We start from the raw sequence: 16714 nt of genomic DNA, 5'->3' as shown, positions 1-16714 counted from the left end.
ACCTGTTGCTTGTCCTCGGGCTGATTCTTATTATAGATTCTTTGGCAACTCGTCCTGCAGCTTTGACAAAAACCCATATAGATTAGATATCTAAACACGCTTTTTATTTTTTTTTAGCAATTTGTTTATATTTTTTTCAACAAAAAAAAGAAAAAATTGCCTTAAAAATCCCAAATGTATGTAAGGAATGTAAGGAAGGATCTTTTCTGTTTTTTATGCAGCTGCAGTTTAAATTTCAGGATTTAGAATTTTTCTTCAGCTAAATTTTGACCAAATACATTTAAAAAGAAAAAAAAAAAAAAGAAAGAAAGAAGTTAATCTCGTCTCCTTCCCACCGTTTCTCCTCTACATGAACACTTCATAACTTTTTTGTCCTCGTTCATGCGATGTGAGTTTCCTTTCTGTAGGATTTTTTTCATAAATCAGAGCACAGACCAAAACTCTCCTATTATACCTGAGCCCCAAAACATCTGGTGATAATCGGAAACAGTGGGTCGGTCTAACCTGCCACCAGATATGTATGATACACAGTATGTCGGCTTGTTCATCACAAGATTGGGCTTCACACGGTGAAAGAATTTTTTGGTTACGACTTGTAGTTTTGGAGCTGTGGTGGTTTAATTCTCAGTCTGCTCTGCTCGCTGCCAGCAGCCGGTGACTCACAGCTGATTGGCTGATTGACACGCTTTCAAATTAAAAGCTCAAAGATGTTATCATGCTATCTTTTTCAAAATAAACCGTACTTATATAAACTATAGGTTTAATAATAGAACTATACGGGCAGCTAGAAATGTTCCAGTTGAGGTTTTCATGCCAGCTCCTTGACTCGTTCTTTAGGAATCCACATCTCTGCACCTACACATGGTGACACTTATTCTGAAGCAGCGCCGCTTTATTACATGACAGCTCAGACACATCTGAGCAGGATGTGAACTGCTGCCGTGAGCTGCTTCTCTCTGGGGTTTTGAGGATGCATGAGCCCTTTACCTCCCCGTCTGCCTCCGTCCCGTAGAGCCAGGTCAGCCATGATTAGCGTGATCCCTCATCGGGCTGATCCCGTTGAGCCTTCCTCCCCTGGGCACCAAAGCCTCCAGATGAGACGGGCCCTCACCGCTGTTTCCCCTCCGCTCGCTTTTCTTTTTTTTTTGTTTTTTTTTTTAGCGTGCATCTCAGAAAGTCCCTGAGCTGAGCCAAACTGTAGCACAGGTTTCCAAAAAAAGCAGCACACCGCTACAGGCAGCCCTGGCATGCTACCAGGCCCAGCGAGGCCCCTGCGCCTTCAAAGGCGTCGCCTCGGGCTGCTTGAATCACCCTGAAGGAAGACGATGCCACAGGGGCCCCTGCTCTTGTAGAGGCTGCAGCTTTACCAGCTTTTTAAATCTGATAGATGAGATGGTGGATGGGATGGAGAGGCTGCTCACACAGTCATGGTAGAGGTGGAGGCTATCTAATAAAGGGTTACGCTCCCATCGCTGAAAATCTACTGGAAAACAACCATCTCATTCAAAAATAAATACATTTCCTAAAAAAAAAAAGCCTTAATTTTACACAACATTTATGTTTTTTTTGCAATTTTATCTTTAATAAGGTGTAAAAATAATTAAAATGCAGATGAAGGTGGTTGGATAATGTTATAATACAAACAATCAGGCTTAATGCTACAAAAAGGAGCCATTATTAGCTGGTTTTGTTCTATAGTTTGTTAAAAATAAATAAATAAATGAAAAAAAACAACTAATCTTGTAAAAAAAAAAATTAAATTAAATTAAAAAAACAAATCTTGTTAAAAAAAATAAAGAAATATTTTTTAAAAAGTCAAAATACTGCTGTAAAACTAGTAATCTGGTTTCAAATTGCAGGAACCTACTGCTGCTATTAGCTCATACTTATATATATAAGTGTAATATAAATGTTTACATGTAGCTTCACATAAAAATCTTATATATTTGACATCTCTTTAATAAACAAAAGTGATGTCAAGCTATAAAATTAATGGATTTACATTTGAAAAAAATTTAAAACCACATTTATTCAAGAAACACTAGCAGTTATAAATGAAATTATAAACTGTTAATTTTAGATCATTTCGAGTTCAAACTTTTACACCTAAAATAACTCAAAATGTAATATTTTTATATAATTTTTATGCTGGATATGTACATTAATGTATTAGTTGTTGTCATTTTAATTGCTATATCTGTATGTTTTAAACATGTGGGGGAAGAAATGTAGAATTACAGATTTTTTATTTATTTTTTCATAAACAAGGCGCACATTGGTTCATAAAAAACAATCAGGAAATGAAGTGTTTGATGTCCACATCCCTGATAAAAGTGAATTCACCAGTGTTGAAGTGAGTTCTACACTCATGCAGTTACACAATAGGTACAGATGGCATCAGCACATGATGAAAACAAAAAGCAGAAACATTAGATTTGGGTTATCTGGTGTCTCTCTCTCTTGAACACACTGAAACTCTCCCACTGGCTGATTAATACAGCTGTGTGCTGCAGGAGGATCCCAAATGGAGGCTGCACGGTTCATTGGTTAGTTACAGTTTGAAGTATTTGCCTGTCAGGTTGGCATTTGTAGAAAGGCAGCGGCGGCGGCTTACACACCAGTCTGCCTCTTTCTGCGAGCAGCATGCTGCCCTCAGCTTGTTGTCAAGCCAACAGTGCCATCGAGGGACGGAGCACTAGTCCTTGATGCACTTACAGGTGCCCTGTTCATCCACAGGAGACAGCTCAACCTTACACTGGAGCTGTGAGAGACATTTCACAGCGCCGAGGGTTTGGAACATTGCCTCTCCAGCGGTGTGCTTTCAGCCCCGCATGTGTCTGAGCTCCAGTGTTCAGCCAGCCACAAGAAATAATGAACTGCCTTGTTAAGAAATGCAAAGACGAGCGTGCGTTACAGTAACGCGCCGAATGTTCTTGTGACGCAGAGCTTCTTCACTGACGAGGAGATGAGCATCTTGAAGAAGTTCAAGCTGTACGTGGAGGACAACTGGAACAAGTGTGACATGGTCGCCATCTCGCTGTTTGTTGTCGGAGTTTCGTGCAGGTACAATAAAAAGAACAGATCATTGGGTTCTTTCTGCCGAACCACGTCTGATTTTCTTTAAACGACAAACATTTAGAACAGCATCTGTGAAGTTTTACATCGATCTATCAGATATTTGGCCCACGTTCAGCAGGTTTAATCACACTCTGTAATCTGAGGCTGTTGACAATATCTCAGGAGCTTTTACAGATTAAAGCCTGAAATGTTCTGTTCTTTCTCTTCGTGCCATTAATTCAGAATAACGGACGTCAAATAGAATCTGATTAGTTGAAACGTGAAAAAAATTGTGAAAATATTTTTGATATTTCAACTCACCCACAGTCAGATGATTTGATCCACTCGTCCAACATCACAGCTGTTTAATCAACAGTGTGATGAGAAGTAACAGTGAAAATATCAGGATTTAACTTTTATGGTTCCGGAGATGTTGTGCCGAAAGTGTGAAGAAGGGCCGTCGTTTAAAACATGCTAAGGTGTTTGATATGTCCAGCCTAAGCTTCACAGACATCTTTAATCACAGCCATACTTTATGAGAAAAAAACAAATCAGGAAAAGCAGACGTGGTTGTGCAGAAGTCGTTGGCTTCAGTTATTCTGTGTAAACCGAAGTAGTGATCAAACGAGCTGCTGTCCTCGACTCCCCAGGATGGTGGACCACACGTACGAGGCGGGCAGGACGGTTCTGGCCATAGACTTCATGGTGTTCACTCTCCGTCTGATCCACATCTTCGCCATCCACAAGCAGCTCGGCCCCAAGATCATCATCGTGGAGAGAATGGTGACGAAAACTAAACACTCATCAGGTTTCTCACACGTTCAGATGAAGACGGCCTCACTCTGCTGCTGTTTTGCAGATGAAGGACGTCTTCTTCTTCCTCTTCTTCCTGAGCGTCTGGCTCATCGCCTACGGAGTCGCCACCCAGGCGCTGCTCCACCCCAACGACCCGAGGATCGACTGGGTGTTCCGCAGAGCTCTGTACCGGCCCTACCTGCACATCTTCGGCCAGATCCCCCTGGAAGAGATAGATGGTGAGTTTGAGGCTCTGGGTTTGCACAGAGAAGCATGTGTGATTGTGCTGCTGTGCTTTGTGTCATCAGGGATGGCTCTCTGTTGACCTGAATGTTGCTTCTTCTGATCTTATTCTTTCCCTAAATGGAGCACAGCTGCTCGCATGCCTGAAATGAACTGCACCAATGACTCAGAGGAGATTATCATGGGCCTGCGGCCGCCGTGTCCCAACGTCTATGCCAACTGGCTGGTCATCCTGCTGCTGGTTATCTTCCTCCTCGTCACCAACGTCCTGCTGCTCAACCTCCTCATTGCCATGTTCAGGTCAGACGATCCAGGAAACCGTCCGCAGGCTCCGCACTGGAAAAAATACCTGTTTGGTTTTTCACACAGATTTTAAATGTTTTTTGTTTGTTTTGTTTTTACAATTTTCTGTATTTTTACAGATTTTCCTGCTTCTGTTAAATTACAGATAACGATAAAAATCACAAAAAAGTATTAATTTACATGTTAAACTGGAAAAGAAAACAGGCCAAAGCTAAAAAAAAAAGAAAAAAGAAAAAGCTCTAAACTGTAAATATTGTTCACATCAAAAATCTGTGTTTTTACAAATATGTTCTTTGACAATTCATTTTTTCAAAACTGTGTTCAATCAGTTAGTATCTCATTATATTTCAGATAATTGGTTGGGTTTTTTTTCAATAAAGATTAAGTATATCAAGTTGTTTTACTTTTAAAAAAATGATGTTACATTTTTTCCCCTATTTTATTGAATTACACATAACAAGTAAAATCATAGCACAAAGTATAAATTTACATGTTAAACCTAAAAAAGACAAAACAATGGCCGCATCCCAAATCTGTATTTATTAATACTAATTCATTCTTCTACTATATTTGAACTTAAAACTACTTTTTTTTTTTTACTGTATTAAAGTAAAGAAATATTTTTCTAATCAGTGTTAAATTTAAATTATGCTTATAAAGGATTTCTAAAAAGTGTTATTTTTTAATTTAAACTTGATGTTCACATCAAAAATCTGTATTTTTTACAAACGATTATTATTTGGGGTTTTTTTGTTGTTGTTTTTTTTACATTTGACCCTTTAATTAGACTATTTTTTAAACCTGCATTTAAATTTGCAAAAATATCATTATCTTACATAAATTTTTCATTACTTGAAATAAAAAAATAAAAATGTATATTAAGGATTGGAAAGTGGTATAATGTTCAAGGTTTTTTTTAACTGTTACAGATAATCAATAAAATTGCAGAAAGAAATGTACATATTAAATATTAAAAAATAAAAAACAGGCTGTAAATAACATCCACATCAAAAGTTTGTATTATTACAAATGGCAAATTATTCTTTTATATTTTCTTTACTGTATTCAAATTGAAAATATCATTTTTTTTTTTACATCATTTGAAATTTAAAAAAAATGCATATCAAGGCATGAAAATGGTAAATATATATTTTTTATTTACAAAAAATCTATGGAAAAAAAGTCTAACGTTATTGTGAACTGTTCACAACACGTGAGCATAAAATCACTGTTTTATTGTATTTAAATCAACCAGAAATATCATCATTTTACAGATATTTGCTGTTTTTTTTGTGGCTTTTGAACATTACAGTATTTTTGAACATTTTCTAGCATCAGACTAGACCAGACTTTTTTTTTTTTTTTTTTAAACAGGATATGGTTTTTTTTACAGTGTAATGAGTTGAGTTTTCTTTGTACACTGTAAAAACCAAAGAGACAAACTGATTTCATTTCCTTCTCTTTCCCCCTCCTATCTGCAGCTACACCTTCCAGGTGGTGCAGGGCAACACGGACATCTTCTGGAAGTTCCAGCGGTACAACCTGATCGTGGAGTACCACAGCCGCCCGGCGCTGGCTCCGCCCTTCATCATCATCAGCCACCTGTCGCAGGTCCTCCTCAGCCTGGTCAAACGGCCCGAGTCCAAGCAGGAGCATCTCGGTCTGAAGCTTCCTATTTCATTCGGGATTATTAAGCCATTCTGTTCCATTTCAAGCAGATACTGAAACAGTTCCCCGCGGCTCGTCTGGCTAAATTAGAATGAAATGGAATACAGGCAAACACACAGCGAGCTTATCTCGCTCCCTCACCTCCTCTCTCCATGGAAATTGCCTGTTAGGTTAATTGAGTGTGTGTGTGTGTGTGTGTGTGTTGCCAGAGAGGGAGCTGCCGGCGGGCCTGGACCAGAGGCTGATAACGTGGGAGACGGTGCAGAAAGAGAACTACCTGGCGAAACTGGAGCGCCAGCACTGGGAGAGCAGCGAGGAGAGGCTCAAGAGCACCTCTTCCAAGTGATTATTCTGCGATTTTGGCGTATTTAATCAGATTGTGATCACAATTAGCAACATTCTCACTGTGCACACTGTGCCCAGAACCAGCCTGTAGCTTGTTTTACAGCTCTTATGCCCCAAATTATAAAATATATATATATTATTCTGTTTGTGATCAAGGGTTCAGAGCCTGCTGAAGATTATTGGTGGATTCAAGGACCAAGAGAAGCGAGTGGCGGCCATGGAAGCTCAGGTGAACTTCATCAAGTTCAAGCTAAAAATAATAATAAGTAATCCGACAGCCCATTTGCATAACCTGTGGGTTATTTCTGTGTCCAGGTGAGGTACTGCGGAGAGGTGCTGTCCTGGATGGCGGAGTGCTTCGCTCAGAGCACGCTCAAATGTGGGAAAGAAGCTCCGCGAGCTCCGAGTGAGTCAAAAACACCGATAATTACACGACCAGAGACAAAAATATGGAGATTGCACGCTTCTGCTGCTGCTGCTGCACGTGTGTCTGATTTAATATTAACACGGCGTGAAATTTCAGTGTCTCTGACGGGCTCCAGGGCGGGCGGCAGCTCGGACGCACTTCAGAGTCCGACAGAAGCCAAACAGGAAGGGGAGGAAGACAAAGCAGGTCACCCAGGATACGGAGCCAACAAGAAACTCCCTTACATCGACGAATAACAAGCACACAGACAGCTAACGATAGAATATGTTGGGATATAATTTAAATGAATAAAGCTGCATTCATTTGTTTTTAGCAGGTTGTTTCACTTTTCATTTTTACTGTCATAAAAACAGAAGACGCTAAACGTTGCGCTACGGCGGCTGAGTTTGAGTGGATTCAACTCCAGCCTGTTTTTATTGGTGATAAATCAGACGCTACAAACAACAACAACAACAACAACAACCCGTTCATTAGCATTAACTGTGCACACAGTGTGACATCATCAGACGACGTTAAACAGGAAGCAAAGGAAGACTAAGAAACGCACATGAAGGCTTAACAGGCAGCATGGTGCTTAGACATTCAGCGGCAACGCTTGATTCACGTTTTAAAAATATGAGTCACATTTAGCAGGAACTTGTCTGAAAGGCACAAAAAATACAAAAGCCACTCGGTGATCATTAAAAAAAAAAAACAAATCAGCGGTTGTAAACCTGGTTAGCAGAACATCCTCCGTGTCTACAAGGATGTGGTTTTTTTTAAGGGGGCTAAATTTGCCAGAGTGATGCCGTACGAGCGGTACAGTCAGAGGTATGAAACACTGAATACGAACAGCACGCTGAGTTTTGCTACTCATCACAATGACCTTTCCTAAGAGGCACCCCGTGGAGTTTTTGTGCAAACTGTTGCAGTCAGTGTTTCCCAACAAAACAAACCGTGTGAATCCTTGAGGTCCGACAAACGTGCAAACTCGCATTCTTTCCAAAGCAGCTACCCCTCTACAGCTTTAGCCGTAATATTTACAGACTGCTTCACGTCCAGTGTAACGCAGTGAAACCAGAGAAGTTCATCTCGTTTTTGATGCACATTCTCCAGTTTGCAGCTGATTCTCATGAAAGTTGCTCACCTGGCACAGACAAGAAGCTCCTGAGGCTTCCTGGTGCCATTGCACTCGCCCAATGAAACTCTCCACAGGATAAAAACTACAAACTCCTCCTGATGTTTGTTTTTTACCATCATCTCATATTTTGACTGTGAAAATAATTCTGTGTTTTGAAGCACTTTGGTATCCAGCAGTTTCCTTTTTGGTGATTCCATATGGAACGGATCAACTGTGGCTTTTTGGCTCGTTTGCACTTTTCATCTTCTGTTAATCTCTGTCTCTCTGCTCCTAGATAATGAGATTTTTTTTTAAAAAACAACAACACTGCTAAATAGCGCCACCAGTGGACAAAAACTCCTCGGGGTACCGTCAACATTCAGCGCTGTCTCCTACGACCACGACAAGAGAGCAAAGTCTTGTAGTGATGTTAAGTCTGCTGAGCTGATTAAACACTGACTATTTACACGTTTTGAACATGCGAGGCTTTCGTGATCGCTGGTACTGCGTCGGCGACGACATAAATCCAACATTCATTGAGAGCGTTGTGCTGTACAGCTTTGGAAATAATCATTAAACCACCGATTGTCTTTACAACTTGCTTCTAACGTTGATTTTTTTGTTGGGTGAATAATTGCTGCTTCAAGACATAAAAAGGATTTATAATAATTCAGTGTGATATATTAAAACTGTACATATTTCATCCGTTAAAATTTGAGTTGTTTCGAGCTGCACATTCAAACTAAATTATCACTAAATGTCGAATAGAAGACGACGAGAAGACGGTGATTTTTGAACAAGCACAGGAATCAGTGAAGCGACCAATCATTACATCCTTAAAAGAAAAATAAAAAGCAGCCTAACTCACCCCAGGAACCGCAGAGAACACGGCTCAGTCAGACAATAATTATTTCCAAAGCTGTAAATATATATATCTATTAAAACAAACTGAGATCTTACAGTTGGAAAACGAATAAATACTACCATTGTCAAACTTTAAATGATTGCTATCGTCAGTTTTCCTCCTCCAAAATGAACGGGGCCTCGCTGATTGCTTAAATGTTTGTACCTGCTTGTATTTCACTCAGGACAATAATTCGCTCCTCGTCTGATACAAGGTGAATTCCTGAAACCCTGACAAGGAAATAAAACTTTAAAAAAAAATCATTACAGCAAAAGCAGGTTTAAGAACAAAGGAAGTCTTTCTTAAATACCTTCTCAATGCAGTTCAGGTTAATCAACACAAATAATCCACTTTGGGTTTTCTAAACGAGGAAGTTCTTTCGATTCTGTTCATTCACCTCGAGAGGAAAGAGAGAATAATCCGTACCTAAACGCTGCCGTTCGGTTAAGGCACTGAGGACAGTGAAGAGAGGAGAAACAGCACAGCTCTGGAGGAGGCCAGATATGTGGAAGTAGCGGCGCTGTCTCACCGTGAATGAACGGGAGCACACATTTTTCTCTTAACATTTCATGTATTTTCGCCTGATGAGGATTCCGGAGAAATGATTTAGACTTTAGTCTCTTGAAACGGACGCCTCGGGTCCTCTGCGCTGCACCGTTTGACCCTCGCGGTGAACCACGCTGTCAAAACGCGGCGTCACCTCGCAGCGGATAAGCAGCGTGTCGTCCTTAACGAAAGCCCTCTGACTCAGCTGATGCAGGTGCATGAAGGTGACGTAGCCGAAGCCTTTGGGGTTGCGCTGGATGGTGGGTTTCTGGAACGCCTGCAGGTCGGGCTTAGTCTCCATCACCTCCATGTGATGCTGACCCTCGGGGCCCTGGTCCAGGATGGTGAGCCGGATGGTCCCTTGAAACGGCCAGGTCAGCTGCCCGTCGAAAGCGCCTTGCATGGTGTGGACGAAGAGGGAGATGTAGTTGGAGCAGCGGGGGGCGTTGGGGGTCTGCAGGTGCAAGCGCAGGCACAGCTTGTAGCCCGGATGGCCCGTGTAGAAGCCGGGGCTGTGCTCGACCACCGGAAGGCCCGCTTCTTGGTTCCTCAGGTGGGCAGAGAACCCTCTGAGGCGCCAGATGAAGATGCCGTGACACTGCTGAGCCTCCAGCTCCTTCACTGTTTCCTCCAGCATGGAAACCCTGCGCCTGAGCTCTGCAAGCTGGCCTGCCTGTGGAACAAACACGACAGCAATTTCAAAAGTTTGGCTTACAGAACACACTGTGAAATAGCTGGAGGAAAGACGCTGCCAACAAAAACAAAAATCCGGATACGGGAGGCCTGCACAACGAAGCAGGATCTGATGTTAGTGAGGCAGCTTCAGCTTTCAGGCCGACGAGCAGCAGATTATGTACGAGATAACAGATCGAGACGTATTAAAACGCCGCCTGCTGATCAATCAATTCTCTCGGAAAACAGCACCGACATTCCTCGAGCATCCACCGGAGCTCAGAGAGTAGAGAGGGGAAGGTCAGAGCTGCAAGTGATTTCAAAGCTCTCTCATTTTTCTGTGTGCCTTTGTAGAGCGATATAATCCTAAAACAGACACCGATTAGGACTCTAAAGCCTTACAGCCTGCTTGGCGACCGTAGAAGATTTGCAATGAGCCCACTTATTGATCTGAATTATCTTTCTGTATTTGTTCTGTACTTGCTTGCACATCCGCTTACCAGCGTCAAGGTTGCAGGTTCAAGAAAAAAGGCTTTAAACACTAAATTCATTCTCCACATCGCCAGGGATAACTTTCATTTTTATTACTTGATTATTCATTCTTTACATAATTTGCATTTTTTTAAAAAGTAGCATAAAGAGACTACAGCTGTAATTGTGTTATACAACCTTGAAACCCAACATCGAAGCAACTTATGCACAACTAGACATTAATGCACCTATTAATTACACAATCACACAGTCTGTATTTTGGCTGTTGTGCCGTTCTTTGCCTTTATTATGTTTTAAAGTCCTCATATTGCTTTAGGATTGTTCTTCTTGTGAGACATATATAAAGTTGTACACACTTTTAGTCGACTTTAAATTATGTTTTTATGTTAATTTTCTACTTGCTCACAGGTCCACCAGGGGTGCAGCTGAAAGAAGATGTTTAAAGGACTCTTACCCGCCAGAATATATACAAAAAAAACATTTAAACACCTTAATTTAACAGAATATAGCTGTAATTCTAGTCAGATCTACTTGTGTCCTAATAATTAGGTGGTGATTTAAATAAACCTGATAACTTTACACAGTGTGTCATATTTTTTTTCTTTTTGCCAGCTTTCCGTCCTGCTTACATTTATCAGCTTTTAGTCTGTATTATTTTGTAAATTCCTCATATTGGTTCAGGATCATAGTTTGGCCCTTTTCTAAGCACGTACTCATAAGCAGATTCAGAAACCCCTGAGTGAACTTACTACGTTTATAACCAGCTTCGTGTGACTGTGGTTGTTGGGTTTAGTGAAACCAGATAAATATATCCTGGGTATGTTTAACCTGCTTTGTAGAAGAGGCCTCAGAGGGGAGAAAACTGTTGCTCTGTTGAGCTACAGTTTGTTTTTCTACAAGTGTTACGTGTCCTTTATGTTTTTTAACAAATTTTACAAATAAAACTGAATACTAAAATAACAATATGAGAATTTAGGTCCACATGTGATCACTGCTTCTTGAGAAAATGATCTGCTTTGATATGATAAATCCATTTATATATTATTATAACAGCAGGAAAATGTGGCTGCAAATACATATTAACATACTACATATCAGTCCTTTAACACACTTACTTGTGTTTCTTTCAAGATGATGAGCTCACGCAGCTGGTGATCCTGCCTCACCAGCCGTCCGTCCATCTCTCTGAGCCGCTGCATCTCCTCGCTGGGCTGACAAGGAGCGCAGTTGCTGCTGCAGCTGGCGGCTCCTCTCGGTCCACTGCACGCCGACGCCGACGCTGCCGACGCTCCCTGATCGTCGGAGGAAACGGACATCCCGATCGGCAACAGCGATTTGGGCGTGGCGCCGTTGAGGCTGAGGCCGCGCAGAAACTCTGCCATGTAGCGCATGTGCATCTGCGTGAACTCCTGCATGTGCTGAGCCAGGTTGTGGCGCTGCATCTGCAGAAGGGAAAGCTGTTGTTTAACGACGCCTGGTCGACCCGGCTCACAGGCTAACAAACCGAGTTATCAGGAAATGTTCTTTTAACAATGCGAAAGAAAATCTGAGCCTGTTCACTTACCCTTTCTTTACATCCAAAGATGCTGAAGTTACAGGCGATGGGAGCTTTAGGGCAATCTGAATCACAGTGAGATTCCATCTGGAAGGAAAATAAAATTAAAAAACACATAAAAAAGTAACTATTACTATATAATTGTGGACAAACCTGAAGTTACTCCCTACTCAGACAAAATACAAACATGAAAACACCAATGTGTTTGCGTCTGCCGAAATGGTGCGTGCCTTCACTAACAATGCCACTGAGTGTGGAACGGTTCCCCATTGTTTCAACAAAAGAGAAGTTCTTGTGGACAGAAGTTAGCTTAATTGATTACCAATTCGTAGCAATAAAAAAAACAGTTTGATTTCCCACCTGGTCTCTGATGAAGTCCATCTCACAGTACTGGCACTTCACGCTGGCAAAGGGACACTGCTGCTCATGAAGCTGGAAAAGCAACAAAACTATATTGAACAAGAATTCAAACGCAGCATGTCACGTTTTATTAAATCCTGCACATTCTCTTTAACATGGAGGAGTAAGCTGCATAGACATCGTTGTACATCCAGGTATGAAAATAATAGTGGGTCAAGTCAGTAATGAACCACACATGAGCAGCACAGAGAGCGAGGGAGGATGTTTACGCTGCTTTTGCTTTTTGTCCAAGTCTTTCTGAAGGGCCTGGAGAAGTCAGTGGATGTTTCAAGGCACAGGATTGCATCGCTGGACATCTAGAGTATCGTGTGTCTGATACGACAAACGGTGGAGCTGTGGACATTCAAACACCCGTCTACGGCCCTGAATGACACGCAGCATCCAGCAGGCCGGTGGCCCGTTCTCATCTTTCTCTTGTCATCTGTGGCTTTGTGCCATTTGAATAAAGCTGCATTTTAAGGTGGACTTTTATAGTCGCTGGTCAAAGGAATGTCAGTGTGCCCGGCTATGCTGTTTGATCATCGTCCTTTAAAGCCACATCTGACCAGACTTTGGCCTAACTCAGTGCTGGAGAATTTGTCAGAAACCTTTTGTGCATGACTGGCTTAATTGAACCCTTTTCTAACGATAACAATAGACGTCTTTTAACTTTTTCTCCGAGTCAGAAAAGAACACCATTTGCAAGCCGCTTTTTTTTTTTGTTTTTAGTGCACATTGTTAGGAGACTAATCCGCACTGATATACACAACACGGTTACGCAAGTTTGCTTTGGGAACTATTCTGGAAAATGCAAGAAGGTAGTTACGTAAGTGAGGGGGGAAAAAAAACAGTACCTCTCTCTCCTCATAAACAAAACACGCCACACAATCTGGGCACGACACAGGTCTTCTTTGGCACTCCACAGTTGTGTGTTCCTCTAGGTGGCTCTTTCTCACCGACTGCTGGCACTGTGGGCAAGGCGCCGTGGCGAACTGACACTGTTCCAAATGACTCTGGAAGGAAGACAACATATTAAAACAATGCATTCAATGCAGATCTTGACACATAACGTAACAAGATAGCCACAGCAATGCCTGATTTCTTCTTCACGTATCCCAGTGACTTTGTGAGATTCTACAAAAAACCCTTACCCACCAACCTCTCCAGGTCCACCGGAGCTATCGAGGCGATGACAAGTTCACACTGGCTGTTGATTAAGAGCCAACAGTGTGGGAAATGTTGGAACAGTCAGAAGGAAGTGCCTGAGGAGGCGAGGTAAGCTGCCAGTGTCTTAATTGTCGCTGGTTTTCTTTTGACGTCTTTTAATTGGGGAAGTTAATTTTTTTCATTCTCTGCATTTAAGCTGCTGAAAATTTTCTCCGTGTTGTCAGAGGTTGGTGGTGAACAGCACAGTAACTACAGTTAGTTTAGGGGTTTATAGGTTGTAATTAACACATCTAAGGGATTGCAATGATGTGAATTTAAAATGCACAAACTGAGGATACTTTTCCAACACTGGCCTGTCAGGTTTTCTGCTTCCACGTTCCTGTTGGGGCTGCATTCAAAACCGGAGCCGTCTGTCACACTCTTAAAATTCTAACCTCTAAATGTCGGAGCTCCATTTTGTCGGCGCAGCCAGAGTTGGGACAGCGAACGGTTAGCGACAGAATCTCCCTTTTGGCAAAGTTATCGGGAAACAGTTGATCTTCTGACAGCATTTCGTTGTCCACAGGGCACCTCTGTCCTGTGTCACTGTTTTGGAAGAGAAAGAACAGCGCTCATTTTAGGCCGAGCATCGAGACAGTCAGCTGACACGTGGTGCTTTCCATTTGAGCAGTGAAACTAGTGTCAGTGAAATGTTGCATCACAGAGGGGATTTATTATGACGCAGTGACTTTACAGATGTTGCTAATCGAGAAGCTACACTCCTTCAAGAATGCACCAGCAACAAATGTATTAGTAACCTGCGTGCACGACAGCTTACCGAATGGACTTCTCAATGCAGCTCTTGCAGAACCGGTGGCCACAGCGTGTCTGGATGGCGTTCCTCAAGGCCATGAGACAGATAGGGCACTCGTATTTACTCTCCAGCGGCGGGTCAAACTCCACGTCGTAGCCCTGAAGGGGGGCGGCGGCCTGAAGGCTCGTGGAGGAGCTGCTGATGAAGGTGCCGGGGCTCTCTGAAGGGCTGAGGAGGGATTCACCAATCATCGCCAGGGCACAGCCGGACAGCTCTCCGCCTACTGCTCCTTCACAGCTGTCCTCCTCCAAACTGCTCTTATTGCTTTCAAAGCAAGCCATCTGTAGAGGCAACAAAAAAAGCGTTTGATTTACTAGGTTTCAAATAAGATTTAGCAGTTATTTCCTGTCTTACTTCCTTTTAATAACTCAACAGTAAGGCCTTACATTTTCAAGACACCTATAAGTGCTTTCATGTGAATCAGCAGTACAGTGTGACTCATCTTGCCGGTATGGGGAACATCCTAAAGTTTAAGGAAACAGCTGGAAAAAAATGACAGATCAAAATCCACCATCTCTTTCTGAAACTGACACGACAAGGCTCCACTAAAAAAGGACGAAGGACTTTATAGATCTCTTCTCATCCCAGTAACAACACGTTGAACTTCCTCCCATCAACTGAACCTCTTTTCAACTTCCTCCCTTGTTTTCTAAATCAAATAGCAAAGTAATAAGTAGTGGTAAATAACTGGTTTATGATAGCACTCGGGTAGAAATGTTTTACACCTGTATCTTAATCGGCCAATTCATTTGTCAAATAATTAATTCATCCTTTGGTGTTTCTAAACAGAAAAGCCTTAAAAATGTCAGTCAGAATTTCCTACAGTCCAAGGTGATGTCTTTAAAAGGCCTTCTATGTCTGTGCAACAGCCAAGGACCTGAAAACATTAGGTTTTACATGGTGTAAGACAAAAAAATACAGTAAATCTTCCTAACCAGGAACTTAGGGATGTGTGGTACTTTTGCTTAAAATGAGACTTAAAAGTAGCTATATGGTGACAACACCCAGTTTTAGTCATAAAGGTTCTGGCTGTTTGACTAGATTCATTTGTGTCTGTCTCATGTCTCAGCAGGGACAGGTTTCGTGATGCTGAGGTTTTTTGAATTTTTACTTTTGTTTTGCGAGATCACCAAAGCCCACGCCTACCACCTCAATGGCAGTACAGCTAAAGTGGAATTTCTGGCCAAGACGCCTCCTTATTATTAAAAATATTAACAATAATAGTAAAAATAAGAAAAAAAAAAGAAATGATATATACGTACAAACACATTTACATTGTATGTGAATTGTAGAGAATCTGTGGAACATCTAAATTCCTACATACGGAGGACAATATCACAGTACTTTTGTATATTTCTTGTTTATTTTTCTACTGATATTTCCACATTTCTGCCCTATCCCATTTACTGCTGTAGCACTGATAAATTTCCCAGCTTGTGGAATAATTAAAGGCTTATCCTGTCATATTCGTAACTGTAATATTAAAATTCAATTACTAAAAAAAAACCTTGTAGGATTTTAACCTTTATTTTATTGATAATTCGGCTCAACTGCTGCTGGTTTTAAAAACTACTATAGAAATAAGTGACTTGACTTCATCAAAACACTGCAGCTAGTATTCAACAACATTATATCATTCACATAATGGATATTCTACACATTTTAGCACATTCATACTGCTCATTTCACAATTTACTTCACTTTTACTACTTCTGAGTACAGCATAAATGATTCTAATCTAAAGCAGTTCAGTCTATTAGCCATTAGCATTGTTAACTCCACCTAAAAGCTAGCATCACACCAACTTGTAAACTTCTAACCTTTCGTAATTCACATGACTCGTAGAGGTTCTGATTAAAGTGTAACTTCAGCTAACACTGACAAGCCATAAAAGTGATTTCAGATCAGGTGAACTGCAGCTAGCTAACTTTCTGCATTCACAAGTGTTGTAATGTTGTCACTGGATGAGAGCAGTCATGACTAACATCGAGCCTGACTTGCTCTGAAAATCTGTTAAAAAGAAAGATACTGACCAAAGCGGCAGGTAAAACACACCCGTCCTCACCAAGAAAAGCAGCTTTGACTGTGTCCGAGATTGTGAAAGCAAATATAATTCTCGTAAAATACCCACCTTTGCCTTGAAAGCGTCCCCCATTTTTCGTTTCTGTAACGTTTCCTGTTTTTTTTTT

General features: G+C 41.4%; 2 protein-coding genes across 2 annotated transcripts in view; one reads left to right on the top strand and one right to left on the bottom strand.

The window, feature by feature from the left end:
- Window positions 1–6308, top strand: part of trpm5 (transient receptor potential cation channel, subfamily M, member 5) — a 29080-nt gene extending 22772 nt beyond the window's left edge. The window contains exons 14-18 of the mRNA XM_008287887.1: window positions 2945–3063; window positions 3708–3840; window positions 3917–4091; window positions 4227–4395; window positions 5880–6308. Coding sequence (XP_008286109.1) covers window positions 2945–3063; window positions 3708–3840; window positions 3917–4091; window positions 4227–4395; window positions 5880–6123 — 840 coding nt within the window. The 3' untranslated portion in view covers window positions 6124–6308. The remainder of the gene's footprint in view (window positions 1–2944; window positions 3064–3707; window positions 3841–3916; window positions 4092–4226; window positions 4396–5879) is intronic.
- Window positions 6309–7094: 786 nt separating this feature from the next.
- LOC103361723 (TNF receptor-associated factor 6-like) lies at window positions 7095–16707 on the bottom strand. Its single transcript, XM_008287888.1, has 8 exons — window positions 16657–16707; window positions 14490–14806; window positions 14107–14257; window positions 13360–13518; window positions 12467–12538; window positions 12116–12193; window positions 11667–11993; window positions 7095–10060 (listed from the first exon to the last, which is right to left on the bottom strand). The coding sequence occupies exons 1-8, from the start codon at window positions 16678–16680 to the stop codon at window positions 9455–9457; spliced, it is 1734 nt and encodes a 577-aa protein (XP_008286110.1). The 5' UTR covers window positions 16681–16707; the 3' UTR covers window positions 7095–9454.
- Between the last annotated feature and the right edge of the window lie 7 nt (window positions 16708–16714).

This window comes from Stegastes partitus, unplaced genomic scaffold, assembly GCF_000690725.1.
Source record: "Stegastes partitus isolate 25-593 unplaced genomic scaffold, Stegastes_partitus-1.0.2 Scaffold527, whole genome shotgun sequence".
Lineage (NCBI taxonomy): Eukaryota > Metazoa > Chordata > Actinopteri > Pomacentridae > Stegastes > Stegastes partitus.
Note: the sequence above shows the minus strand (reverse complement) of the source record. Positions and strands in the feature narration are given on the sequence as shown.